General features: G+C 44.7%; 1 protein-coding gene across 1 annotated transcript in view; it reads left to right on the top strand.

Moving 5' to 3' along the window:
- LOC114050692 (kelch-like protein 7) overlaps nt 1-13310 on the top strand; it is a 55684-nt gene that overhangs the window by 24797 nt on the left and 17577 nt on the right. Inside the window, exons 5-7 of the mRNA XM_027872554.1 lie at nt 54-229; nt 2107-2281; nt 8843-8985. Of these exons, the coding sequence (XP_027728355.1) occupies nt 54-229; nt 2107-2281; nt 8843-8985 (494 nt within the window). The remainder of the gene's footprint in view (nt 1-53; nt 230-2106; nt 2282-8842; nt 8986-13310) is intronic.

Genomic DNA, 13310 nt, shown 5'->3' with positions numbered 1-13310 from the left:
GAATGTAGCTCGTAGGTTTTGCTTTATCCTTTTTATTTTCCTGCTGTGCGTAGGTATAAGTGTTCTAGCAGAGTGCCTCGACTGCCCTGAACTGAAGGCCACAGCCGATGACTTCATTCATCAGCATTTCACCGAAGTTTACAAAACGGACGAGTTCCTGCAGCTTGACGTCAAACGTGTAACCCACCTTCTGAACCAGGACACTCTGACCGTGAGAGCAGAGGATCAGGTGAGATCCTGACGTCACTCGGAGGGAGGAGAGAGGCTCCTGGGTGCTGAGAATTACTGTATCAGTCAGGAGGCCTTGATCGCCAGTTCCCCATTCAAAGCATTTATTAAATCTCAAAATGTGGGTAAGATGAGCATATGGAAAAGGAGAGGTTGGGAAAGATTGGTTCTGTGTAGCAATGGTCATAAGCGGAAGATATTCCAAAGGCATGAGAAATGGTGGGAGACATGAGTTCTAAAGACCTGAGGTTGACTAGAAGAAGGCCTGATTAGAGGCTATTGGGTACAGAATTGTAAATGAAGCTGCACTTTTTCCCAGAGCAGCTTGGTGGCGTGGTGGATCAAGCAGTGAACTTGGAGTCAGTAAAACTTGGGTTCAGATCCAGCATCAGACATTTTGTAAGATGTGTGATCCTGGACAAGTCACTTAACCATTCCTGTCTTCAGTTTATTCTTCTATAAAATGGGTATAATAGTAGCACCTACCTCCCAGGCCTGTTGTGAGGATCAAAAGAGAAGGCGTATGTGCAGTGCTTTGCCAGCTTTGAAAAGCCATCCAAATACTAAGATTATACCTAGAAACTTTAAGGTTTACCAAGCACTTTCCTCCCAGCAATCTTAGTTGAAAATGTAAATAGTGTTATTTCACTTTTGCACCTGAGGAGAATGAGGCCCAGAGGAGGAGAATGACTTCCCTTGGGCCACAGGGCTAGTAAGTGCCCAGGCTGGAATGTGCACCTGCCTCGATGATGCTGGGCGTCCCCAGCGGGAAGCTCTGTTTTGTGCCTCTCCCGTTGGTAACAGGTTTGCTCTGAGGCCTCTTCTCTGCCTCCTTGCCCTTGGGAACCCAGCGCATACATTTATATGGGAGATGCCCTGGGGAGCGGTTTTCCAGCGTGCAGTGGTACTTGCTTTATATTGGAAGCAAAACTAACTGTGTTGATTGGCCCTAGATTTTTTCCTAGCCGATGATAACCACCGCACCCTTTGGATTAAAGTGTCAAATATGCACCCTCTACAGGTGCCCTTGCTTTATGTAATAGAACTGTTCTGAAAAGGCTGGGTGCACATTGATCTTTTTGTGATGCAAATATTTTAAAAGCACTAAGAGAGCTCTATTTAAAGTAGCTGTGCTGAAGATTAAAAATGTATACATCCTATGAAGTGATGCCTTCAATTGAAGTTTTTCATTAAGTCGAATTTTTGCCTCTTGGATTTTGTTTAAGGAAGAGCACGTGGTTATCCTCATTATTTTTAAAAATGACTTATCAAGTCACAATAAGTGACCTTTGGTTTGGAGATCAATATGTGATTGTATTTCATAGGCTTACAGGGACCTTGAGAGACAACATCCTTAAAGATGAGATGTGTAGATGGACGTAAAAGTCATTGTGATCATCATTGTAGCTGACATTTATTTCACACTTGAAGATTTACAAAACGCTTTCTGCACATTTCCATTTGATCCTGAAAGTATCCCTAGAAGGGAGAGACTCTAGGAATTATTGTCCCCATTTTACAGATGAGAAAGCTGAACTCCAGAGAGGCTAAGTGTTGTGGGTGGCACCATGACCTTAAAAACAGCAGCTTCCAAGGAAGGCCCTGCTGGAGAAGAGCAGGAGGAGCTGAGGTTCTGGTGGATATGCAGAACGATTCCATGGTTTGATGACACAAGTCTTTTTCTTTCAGACAAGACTAGATTTACTTTTAGTGACCAGCATCTTACGAGTGTATATAAAGTTGTCTAAAATATGGAGATGCCACCTGTGTGCTCTAGGTCCTCTCTAGCTCCCAAGCCTCCTGTGTGTGCTGGTGGAGGCCAGCAAGGCCCCGGCAGGACTTTGACTGTGCTTTATCATTGGTTTTTTTTGGCTTCAGGTCTATGATGCTGCAGTCAGGTGGCTGAAATACGATGAACCCAACCGGCAGTCATTCATGGTTGACATACTTGCTAAAGTCAGATTTCCTCTCATATCAAAGAATTTCTTAAGTAAAACAGTGCAAGCTGAACCACTAATTCAGGACAATCCCGAGTGCCTTAAAATGGTGATAAGTAAGTAAGTTGCCTTCATATCCATCTATAAGCTAAGCCGTATAACCAACTTGTTTTTCTCTGTTAGTTAAATATTTACTGGAGGTCAACCCTCAAGGAGCTTACAATCCAATGGAGAGAAATAGCTTGTATATACACATAACGAGTCTAATGCACAGTGGAATGTGAAAGTGCTTGGTGAGGTCATAGGAGGGGAAGATGGCTCTCGGCTAGTGGGAGCAGGGGGCCATCACTGAGGGAGGTGGAATTTGAGAAGGACCTTGAAGATGGGTAAAGATTAGATCAGCACAGCAGCTGTTAGGGAAGGCCCTCTCAGACAGAGGGGATAGGGTGATCAAAGGCGGAGATTGGGAAAGTACAGGGCAGAAAATGGTCCAGCTGGACCGGGAAGTAGGTTGTGTGTGGAAGGTTAGGAAGAGCTCAGGCTGGGAAGCTTTGAAGGGCCTGGGCCCCAGACTCAGGAAGCAAGACTTGCTTATTTAACGGTGGTGGCCACTGCAGGGCTTTGTACGAGGGAATGTTTTGATCAGAGCTGTATTTTAGGCATACCTGTCTGGTAAAGAGTGTATAGGATAGACTGAAGAAAGAAGCGATTGTAGGCAAGAACGTTGGAGTGGCCTTGGGAGTTTGAACTAGGCCAATAACAGTGTGAGAGGAAAGAAGACAGGGTTGAAAGGTGTTGGATGTGAGGAGGAGGAGGAGGAAGAGGAAGAGACTGCAGAGCCTGGTGGACCTCAAGCAAGAGCATGGTGATGTGGTCGCGTGACTAAGGAAGTCAGGAGGGTGGAGGAAGCCGTTCTCGTTTTGGACGTACTCTGCTTGAGCAAGGTGTGAGACATCTGGCTGGAGAAAGGCCGCAGCCAGAGGAAAGTCTGGAGCTGCAAGGTGGATTTGGGAGATCACTCCCTTGATGGCTATGGTTGGAGGGGGGAGATGAGGCAGTCAGAGGAGGGGGTGTGGAAAGAGAAGGAAAGTTAACACATGAACCTGTGGGAATGTCTGCATAGAGCACTGACTGTTGACAGTTCACCTGACACTGAGCTGGGAGTAGAGACTGAGGACGTGACATTGTTGTTCAGTCATTTCAGTCGCGTCTAGCTTTCCGTGACCTCATCTGGGGTTTTCTTGGCAGAGATGCTGGAGTGGTTTGCCATTTCCTTCTCCAGCTCATTTTACAGGTGAGGAAACTGAGGCAAACAGGGTGAAGTGACTTGCCCAGGGTCACACAGCTAGTAAGTGTCTGAGGCTGGATTTGAATTCTGGAAGAGCAGTATTCCTGACTCCAGGCCCAGCGCTCTATCCACTGTGCCACCTAGGTGCCCCCAGAGATGTGTAAGGGAGCGTTTCATTGCTCCAGCGTCATGGGGTTCTTTCATGGTGTCCCATCTCCTGGGAGCAGGAGCAGAGAAGGCAAGAAGCTAGGGTACAGAAATGCCCTGGGCACCAGCCCAAAGCAGTGAGTCAACGTGAGGCCCCACCAGGAAGCACCAGACCTTAGGGCCAGACACTGAAGTAGTGACTCTTAATAGCCCTACACTTGCCCTGTGTAGGAAACAGGCCCACTGAGGGCAAAAACACAGGCTTCTGGAAAAGTGCATTAGCATGTGGAACAAAGTGATCAGATGGCCACAGAACTCAGAGAGAACTTGTCTCCAATCTATATACAGCAAGTCCATGTGGTGAAGCAGCTTCCATTGCATGACTGCAACACTTTTTGGTAAAAATCAGTGCCTCTTCCTGTTTCTCTGATCAGCCTACAAATAGCAGGAGTACCAAAAGAGCTATTTTTTTTTTTTGGCAGATCAGATCTTATTATTCATTGACGCTGACTTCAGGGAGAGATCTTTTTCTTCTTTCTTTGAAAGTGAAAAAATTCAGTTTCCACTAAGAGATCATCAGTTCTTCCTCTGAAGGTGGACAGTACTTTTCATCATGAGTCTGGAATTATCTTGGATTATTGCCTTGATCAGAGTAGCTCAGGCTTTCACAGTGGATCATCATCGCAGTATTGCTGTTACTATGTACAGTGCTCTCCTGATTCTGTTCAGTTCACTCTGCTCATCTGTTCATAAAGGTCTTCCCAGGTTTTTTCTGCAGGCATCCTGCTCATCATTTCTTAGAGCACAGTAGTATTCCATCCCCATCATATGCCATAACTTGTTCAGCCATCCCCAACTGATGGGCATCCTCAATTTCAGATTCTTTTCCACCACCACAAAAAAAAAAAGCTGCTATATATATATATAATTTTCATTTTTCTTTACTCTCTTTAGAATACAGACCAAGTAGTGGCATTGTTGGGTCAAAGGGTATGCTCGATTTTATAGCCCTTTGGGCAAGATTGGGGAACCTGAGGCCTCCAGGCCCACTCAGAAGGTTCCAAATTGTTCTCCATAATCAGATGGATCAGTTCACAGCTTTACCAACAGTGTGTTAATGTACCTGCTTTTCCACATCCAGCATTTATCATCTTCCTTTTCTGCCATTTGAGCCAATCTAATAGGTATGAGGTGGTACCTCAGAGTTGTTTTAATTTGCCTTTCTCTAATCAATAGTAATTTAGAGCATTTTTTCATGTGACGATAGATAGCTTTGAATTCTTCTTTTGCCAGTTTACGTCCTTTGATCATTTATCAATCAGAGAATGTCTCCAATTTTCATAAATTAGACCCAATTCCCTATATATTTGAGAAATGGGATCTTTAGCAGAGAAACTTGCTACAAATTTTTTTTATATTACTTCATTGTACCTTTTAGCAAAATGTAGTTTCCTCTATTATCTCTTTTAATTAGGTCTGTTTTTTCTTTTGCTTTGTCTGATTGCCACACCTGCTTTTTTTCCTTCAGCTGAAGCCTAATAGATTCTACTCCAGCCCCTTATTTTAACACTGTATGTGTGTCTTTCTGTTTCAAGTGTGTCTCTTATAAATGATATATTGTTGGATTCCGGTTTCTCATCCATTCTGTTCTCCACTTCTCTTTTATGGGTGAATTCATCACATTCATATTCACAGTTAGGATTGCTGTGTGTTTCCCTCCATCCTATTTTCTTATGTTTTCTTTCTCTCTCTTTTTACCCCGTCCCTCCTCAAAAGTCTGTTTTGCTTCTTTCCTCTGACTCTCTTAATCTGCCCTCTTTTAGCACCTTCTCCCTCACTTTTTCTTATCCCCCCCCATCTCCCTGTGGGGCAAGATAGATTTCTACACCCAATTGAAGGGTTAGGGTTAGAGGAGGAAAGCCTCAGAAGCCCTCTTCAATAAAGGTTTCACCCTTACAGTCTTTATAGTACTTTATTTTTGCTATCTATCTAAAGAAATGGGCAGACTACTGGCTCACTGGTGGCTTCAGAATTTTGACATTTGCATTATATGTCAATCATTCAACAAGCATTTATTAAGCATCTACCAGGAGTAGGGAACCTGTGACCTTGAGGCCACATGTGGCCCTTTAGGTCCTCAAGTGCGACCCATTGATTGAATCCAAACAGGTTTGTTCTGGGAAGTTTGGATTCAGTCAGAGGGGTGCACTTGAGGACCTAGAAGGCCACACGTGTCTTCGAGGCCGCAGGTTCTCTGCCCCTGAGCCACGATGTCAGAGACTGTACTAGGTGCTGGGGCTACAAATACAGCGCATACAGTAATCCCCACTCTCAAAGAACTTCCGCTGTGGTAGACAGAGTGATAACTTCATGTGGAACTGAGCCATTCATTCAATACCAGTTGTGGCCTAAAGAATTCTTTGGCCTCTATAACCTTCAAAGCATCCATGAGATTATCCTGTTTGTTATTCTTTTGCTCAAAGTGACTTGTCAGTTCAGTCAACAAACATGTATTGTGAGCACACTGTGGCCAATGGGTACTTGAGGTGGTCTTTGGATTTTCCGTAAGTAGGTATTAGCAGGCAGTTTTGTACCACTGGTCTGAGTGCCAGCGAGAGACTGTGCCTGGAACATCAAGGTGAGATACTCGGTCATCTCTCCAAGGGTTTCTAGGCTAGAAGACGCATTGGATAGCATTTCTTGTCACTCAAGTGGTACCACTAACATTTCCCTGAGGTTGGCTCATTTAGAACAAAGAGCATTGTTTAATTTATCAAATTAAATGAGTCCCATTAGCAGGGGAAGGTGGACCTTTAGAGGAGTCTTTTTCAGGTATTTGGATGATTATACTCTTCACCAATGTGTCTTCAACTTTGATTAGGAGATGTTTATCTGAAAGGGTTAGGATCAGAAGTTGATGCCATCGTATTCAACAGCTTCAAATATACTGTATCAGTAATCAGTTTTTGTTTGGATCATTTTAAAATTCCTTCTACTGGAAGGCACCATAATACAGTGAAAGAAGGGCCAGATTTGAAATCATCAGACGACCTGGGTCAACTCCTACCTTTCCAGCTTACCTCACTTGCCACTTTGTGATTTGTGGCTAGTGGCATCATCTCTGGCCCCGTTTCCTCATGTAAGCAAATGAAGAGTTTGTACTAGATGAGCCCTGGAGTCCCTTCCACCTTGAAACTTCTGTTACTGACTTATTTTTTCACTCCTTTCTATCATTTTGAGAGAATCAAAAGAAATATTTTGCCTAAATAATCTCCTCTCCCCTTCCAAGGCTGCCAACAAGGGTGTGAGCTGCTGTTTCCCACTGACTGAAGCAGGGTGCCAAGAAGAATGAGTTAGCAATCTTCTGTTCCTGCCCGCTTGCCTGTCCCTCTGCCTCCTCATTATGTGCTCCTTCCCATTCCCCATAGGCCAGGGGTATAATGATGCTAGGTTTGCTCATGTACGTCTAGCCCTTTATTGAGACCAAAGCTGAGAGGCAGGAAGTGCGGAGTATGGCAAGGAGGCCAACCTGGTCCTGGCAGTAGTGTCACTGAAACCTGGCAGGATGGGACCCATTACTGGCAGATGGCTCGAGAAGGGAAACCGTGTTCCACTAAAGGAACAGGCAAGAGGGCAGTGAGGAGTCACGCTGTACATGGAGATATGCTCCTGGGAGGAAATCTGGTGGAGAGCGTTCGGGTGAAGATCAACAGTGGCAGAAACAGAGAGGCTGTCCTTCTCAGAATAAACTAAAAGCCACCTGGATAGAAGGAGTAAATAGAGGCTTTGGGCAGCAGACCTGAATCCTGGCATGGCAGCTCAGCCCAGCAGAGAGTGCCTGCAGTAGAGGAACCAGCTGTGGCGCTGCTCTTCTGGGTCGGATTCCCAACAATCAAGAGGCACTTGCTGCTGGGGGTAGACATGGTGGAAACCTGGGGGAAAGTGAACATTCAGTTTTGGAATTTGTTAGAGAGAAGGACAAAACCAGGAAGAGTGTGCTGTGTAGCCAAGGTGTCAGAGGCATCACAGAAAACTTAGGTGGTGTCTCACAGATCAAAGTGCTTGGAGCCCAGGAAAGAGTATGAAGCTCTTGAGGATGAAATTATGACAACACAAAGAAACCATTCCGATAAGAAAAGGAGGGAGTAATCTAAAGAGACCAATGTAGACTGATAAATGAGCTTTAAAACAATGTACAGAATTTGGAGGCAACAGCATGTCATAGGATGAATTAAAAAAAGCAAGATGCAGTCTTGTCAAAATAGCGCCACAGATATCGGAAGTCAGAGATGAGCATTGGTGGTATTCAGTCATTCAGTCGTGTCTCCTTTGACCCCAGCACGCCAGGCCCTTCTGTCTCCCAAAGTCTGTCCAAGCTCATGTTTGTTGCTTCCATGACACTCTCTCTCCATCTCATCCTCCGCCATCCCCTTCTCCTTTTGCCTTCAATCTTTCCCAACATCAGGGTCTTTTCTAGTGAGTCCTCTCTTCTCATTATGGGGCCAAAGTATGTAAGCTTAGGCTTCGGTTTTTGACCTTTCATTAATAGCTTGAATTAATTTCTTTTAGCGCTGAGCAGTCGGGAGATACTAAGAGCATCTTGCTGTCTCTCCTGGTCACCAGGCCTGACTGCATCTTCAGATTCTTAAAGCAGTGACCTAGGATTGCTTAACCACTTTTGGCAGTCTTCAGAACATTGTAGGAAACGAATGGAAAAGACCGTGTTATCTAAGGAGCAGTTAAAGGAATGGTGTTTGTTGGGCCAGAGAAGGCTCAGAGGCATGTGATTTGAAGGACTATTGTCAAGGACAGGATAGGGGAGAAGCTTTGATGAGGCACGGTTAGGTTTTAACGATCAGAACTGTCCAGAGTGGAATGGGCTGCAGGCTGGGGAGGTAACAGGCCAGCGCCACACGCCCCACCTCCCATCCAGGGGTCTTCACGCAAGGGTGGCAGGCCCACTTGTGGGGATATTGGAGAGGTCAGTCTTATCGTGAGCTGGACTAGATGACCCTGGGGGCATCCTCCAACTCAGAGTCTGTGACTCAGAGTGAAAGACATTCCCGAGGGTGGTAGCAGCCGTGATTCAGCTGCATTCTTTCTTCCCTCTCCCCTCTCTCAGTTTTAGAGGCAAACTATGAAGAAGTTGTGTGAGGAAATGTAATGTTGTAGCTGCAACGGCAGGTTTTCAGAGGGTTCAGAAGCCTGAAGTTCTTAGCAGTAAATAGTCATCTTTCTCTAGGTGGAATGAGGTACCATCTGCTTTCCCCAGAGGATAGAGAAGAACTGGTGGAAGGCACACGGCCTCGAAGGAAAAAGCATGAGTATCGGATTGCCCTGTTTGGAGGATCCCAACCACAGTCCTGTAGATATTTCAGTCCAAAGGTAACTGAACTCTCTTCCCTTTCACCCAAGGCCCAGCCCAGAGCCTTGGCACAGAGCAGACATCTCTGGGCATTATTTGAGTGAATGAATGAATGAATTTCTCAAAATCTTTCTCCTTTTATTCAGTGATATTTCCAGATTTGTCCATGGTTTTCATCTGTCCTTACAGCTGTGTTTGCGCAAAATAGGGGTGGGGAACCTATGGCCTCGGGGTCACACGTGGCCTTCTAAGTCCTGAAGGGCCACAGTTGTGGCCACATATGACCTTGAGGCCATCAGTTCCCCATCCCTGGTCCAAAGTTTATAAAACAATGAGAGGGAATGGGTGTGTGGGTGACCATTAGATTCCCCCTTTTGCACTCTCTTGATGAGGGCATCAGCTGGTCAGTATCCATCCAGAGCATTTTTCTGGTGCCACTGTTGCAGTCAATCTGACCTCATTAACAGCCAGGAACTAATTGGAATTATTGCCACATAGTAAACCAGACTTTTTTCCTTCCCTTCCCCTCCCACACTACTCCCTCCTGTAGAGATCAGTTAATAGGTAGAATTTCCAAATTATTCTTTCTCTTGGTAACCTCCAGCATGAGGAACAAAGTGGGTGTCTTCTGGCAGTGATGCATTGGACACCCTTAGCACGAGGCAATCCACCTCTCAGATCCTGCAGAGTTGACACCCTGACTGCTTGGTGTTCTTCCCCCGAGCCCCTCCAGAGCACACAGCTAGTTAACATTTGCACTGCCTATACATGCTCAAAAGAAACTTTAGACATATCCATTTGGGGACATTACTTGTGAAGAAAAATGATACATGAGTTTTGGAGGAGTTTTTAGTGGTAATGAGGAGTTTAGAGAAAAAAATAAAAAGTCCACTGGTCTTGTATATCTGTTTCTTCAGACCACTAATATCCATTGTCTCAATTCCAGTGTGGATAGAGCTGTTGGAAATAATTGCATCCCTGTAGGATTAAAAGGGCTATCAGTGAAGCTTCTCTTTATTAGGAACCAAAAGGCCAAGGACCCTACTGACAGCTAATTGCAGGTGGAGAGAACATTTAGGAATCAAGTAAGAGTCAGGATAGCACTGAAGGAACCAGAGAGAAACCTCCTTCTTGAGATGAGAACGTGAAGGGGCAGAAAAGTTATCTCACTTGCTCAAGTTATCCAGCTGGTTCACTGGCATGAAGAAGTCAAATCTAGCTTCACCTCGGGCCACAGTGCTACTTAGCACAAGGCTGGCCTGCCGTGAGAGGACGGGGGAGAGTGGAAAGCTGTGGAGTTAGAATTGATCTTTCAAGAATATGACAGGAGAGCTGGAAATGTGTTTGATGGGATGAACTTATAATTGTGTGGTTTTCCCCATGTTTTCACTCATTTCTTTGTTAAATTGGAAAGAAATACCCATCATTCACAGACCCAGGGTTGCGAGGGAACATTTCCAGAGGCTTCCTGAGATAGTGTTTTCCTTGGCAGTTTGTAAGAGGAATGGAATTTCCCCCCCATATCATTAGGCCCCAAATTCTCTCCATCCACGGAAGGAAGAAGCTGCTCACTGAGCCTCTGATCACTGGGGAGGGCGGGTATAGACTGAGTCCCCCCGGACGCTCAGCCACACTCCCGCTTCCTCTGCAGCACGGACGACTGAATCCTTTTGTGCCGGCCCAAAGCATCTACCTCGGTTGCTTCGTTTTTTGAATACCTGATTCCTGACAGTTTTTATTTTTACCCTGTTTTGTTATTTGAGTGTGATTTCTTGACATGTCAGTGGTTAAGTCCATCTGGGGTTCCTCTCTTCAGTAATGAAAAAGCTGGTCTCACAATAGATCACTGAAAAGAATGTTCCAAAGCACAAATTGTCCCTAGGTATCATCAGATCATGGGTCTAAAGCCAGAAAGGACCTCAGACCATCTTATTTTATAGAGGAAACTGAGTCCCAGTGAGATTAAAATTTGCCCAGGGTCACAGTAGGCATCTGAGGCAAGATTTGAATCCGGGTTCTCTGACGGACTTTATTTTACACAACGCCAGATGTGTTGTAATATATAATAATATAATATAATTAATATAATATAATAACTAGAAGATTTGGCCAGTTGGTCTGCTTTCTGTTTGTGTAAGTACTGCCACAGAAACATTCTGGATTTGGTGATGACAGCCATTTTAGGAATGCCTGTACCATACCAGCCAAGGATGGGAGTGACTATTTCCAACTAAAGAAATTATAGGGAGCATTTCCTTAATTGAATTATCTGGAATCAGGCCAATAATCCTTAAGCTAACATCCAGAGATTTGTTTTTAAAAGAACACAGTAAAGTTTCCTTGCCCATCAGCAGTGACAGGAGGGAAAGAATTCTATTTTAATTACTGTGTCAAAGTCAGTGGGACAGTGTTATGTACTGAGAGGGAAGCCAGTGATTATTCTGTTACTGTGTTGAGTGGAAATGCTGCCTTTGTTCAGACGATAGTTATTTTTCTGAAGCCTACTGGATTTTCCCCCCAGAATTGTCTGTTCAACCAGTACCAAGTGTCAGTGGCCTTCTTCCCCCTCTCCCCTCCCTCCATTTACTGTGTAGATATTAAGTCTGGAAGTCTACAGGGAGGATTGTTGGTACCTGAATCCAAACTGACATGAATAGCAGAGGCAAAGACCTTTGCGTGGTCTGCTAATGAGCAGAATTCAAGAAAGAAAAGGGAGCGTGGGCCCATCTTTCTCCCTGGGGAAGACACAGGCCTGTTGAAGATCCCAGGGATTGCAAATTTTCCTCTTCCCTGTTCTTCCTTCCAGCACCAATCCCCCACTAGGCCCTGAACATTAGAGGGGCAGGGCAGTGGGGTGGCTACAGAGAAAGAAGCCTGAAATGAAAGGAGAAAAATGTCACCCATGTTTACATTTTTGGAACTCTTTTATCGTGAACCCCATCATCAACAAATGGAAAAAATTCAATATGGAAAGAAAAAGAAAGAGGATAAGATGAGAAACTGTGGGCTTCTGCATGGGCATCATTTTTTAAAGAAAAATACGCCTAACTTGAATGAGGTAGCTTGTGCCTCCTTCAATTAAAAAAAAATTGATGCTCTTAAAAAATTTATTTAGCACCGCTCCCCCTCCTTGAGAGAAAATCCCTCCCTCTTAACAGATGTATATTCAAGCAAAGCAAATGAGAGGCATGAGGTGAATCGACATTGAAGTGCTGCTTCACAAATACCATCCCATTGGATCCTTACAACAACCCTGGGAGGCAGGGGCCTTTATTAGACCTATTTTAAAGTTGAGGAAACTGAGGCAGACAGAGGCTCAGTAACTTGCCCTGGGTCACCCAAGTGGTAAGCATCTGAGACTGGTTTTGAACTGAAGTCTTCCTGACTCCAAGCCTAGCAGTTTCTCCACGGGGCTGTCATCACCACCATCATTGCCACTGAGCTGCCTTAGAATACACTGTAGCTACACCCATGCTTTACGTGAAGCTGTGTGACCTCATCTTGGGATTCTCAATGAGGAACACCAGTAGACCCTGAAGGATCACTTAACGTGAAGTTCAGTGGGGTCCTTCACTTACTGAGGGACTGCTTTCAATTCATTCATTCCTGGTACCTTAACCGTCTGGGATTGGGTTGTGAAGTTTACTGTTCAAGTTGTCAGATCTCTTCCCAATCTTTGATGAAAGCTTTCCTTTTCTATATGATGGAGAATTATGAGATTCTTGTGAATCATACTTTATCAGACACAAAAGGCTCATGCTTTTTTTAAGAAATACATTTTTATTTCTGTCTTTTGTTCTTATATTCTTTACATTTCCCATTGTTTTGCCTACCCTTCTCCCAAAGACCCATTCCATAGAGCCTAGAGGAGGGGGGGATAAAGCTCTGCTGAAATAGCCAACATATCAGAAAAGTTTGACATTATGGGCAGTGTTTCCCCACCTCTACCGAGAACAAGGGCAAGTATTGGCTCATAGCTCTGATTTGGGGGGAAAGGCTCACTCTTATGACTAGAAATTTTATACTGTGTATATGAACCCCATTGCTTCTTCTCTTCCACTTACTTATACCGAACCAGTTCTTCAAGGTGGCTCCTCCATGAAGCCTTCCCCCAGCAGAGATTTCCCCTCCCCTTCCCTCCCCTCCATCCATTTTGAGAGGCTGCTTGGCATAGTGGATAGAGAGTTGGTCTTGGAGTCATGAAGACAATGTCTTAGGGCCCAGGCTTCAAGACTGTAAGTCATAGGGAATGTACTGATTTCTACTGGGAGGAGGTTTTTTACTTGATTATCCGTGCACACATACATAACACACACACACACACACACACACACACACACACACA

The sequence above is a fragment of the Vombatus ursinus genome, unplaced genomic scaffold, assembly GCF_900497805.2.
Source record: "Vombatus ursinus unplaced genomic scaffold, bare-nosed wombat genome assembly UNPS02014799.1, whole genome shotgun sequence".
NCBI classification, from domain to species: domain Eukaryota; kingdom Metazoa; phylum Chordata; class Mammalia; order Diprotodontia; family Vombatidae; genus Vombatus; species Vombatus ursinus.
This window is presented reverse-complemented; position numbering and strand designations above follow the sequence as displayed.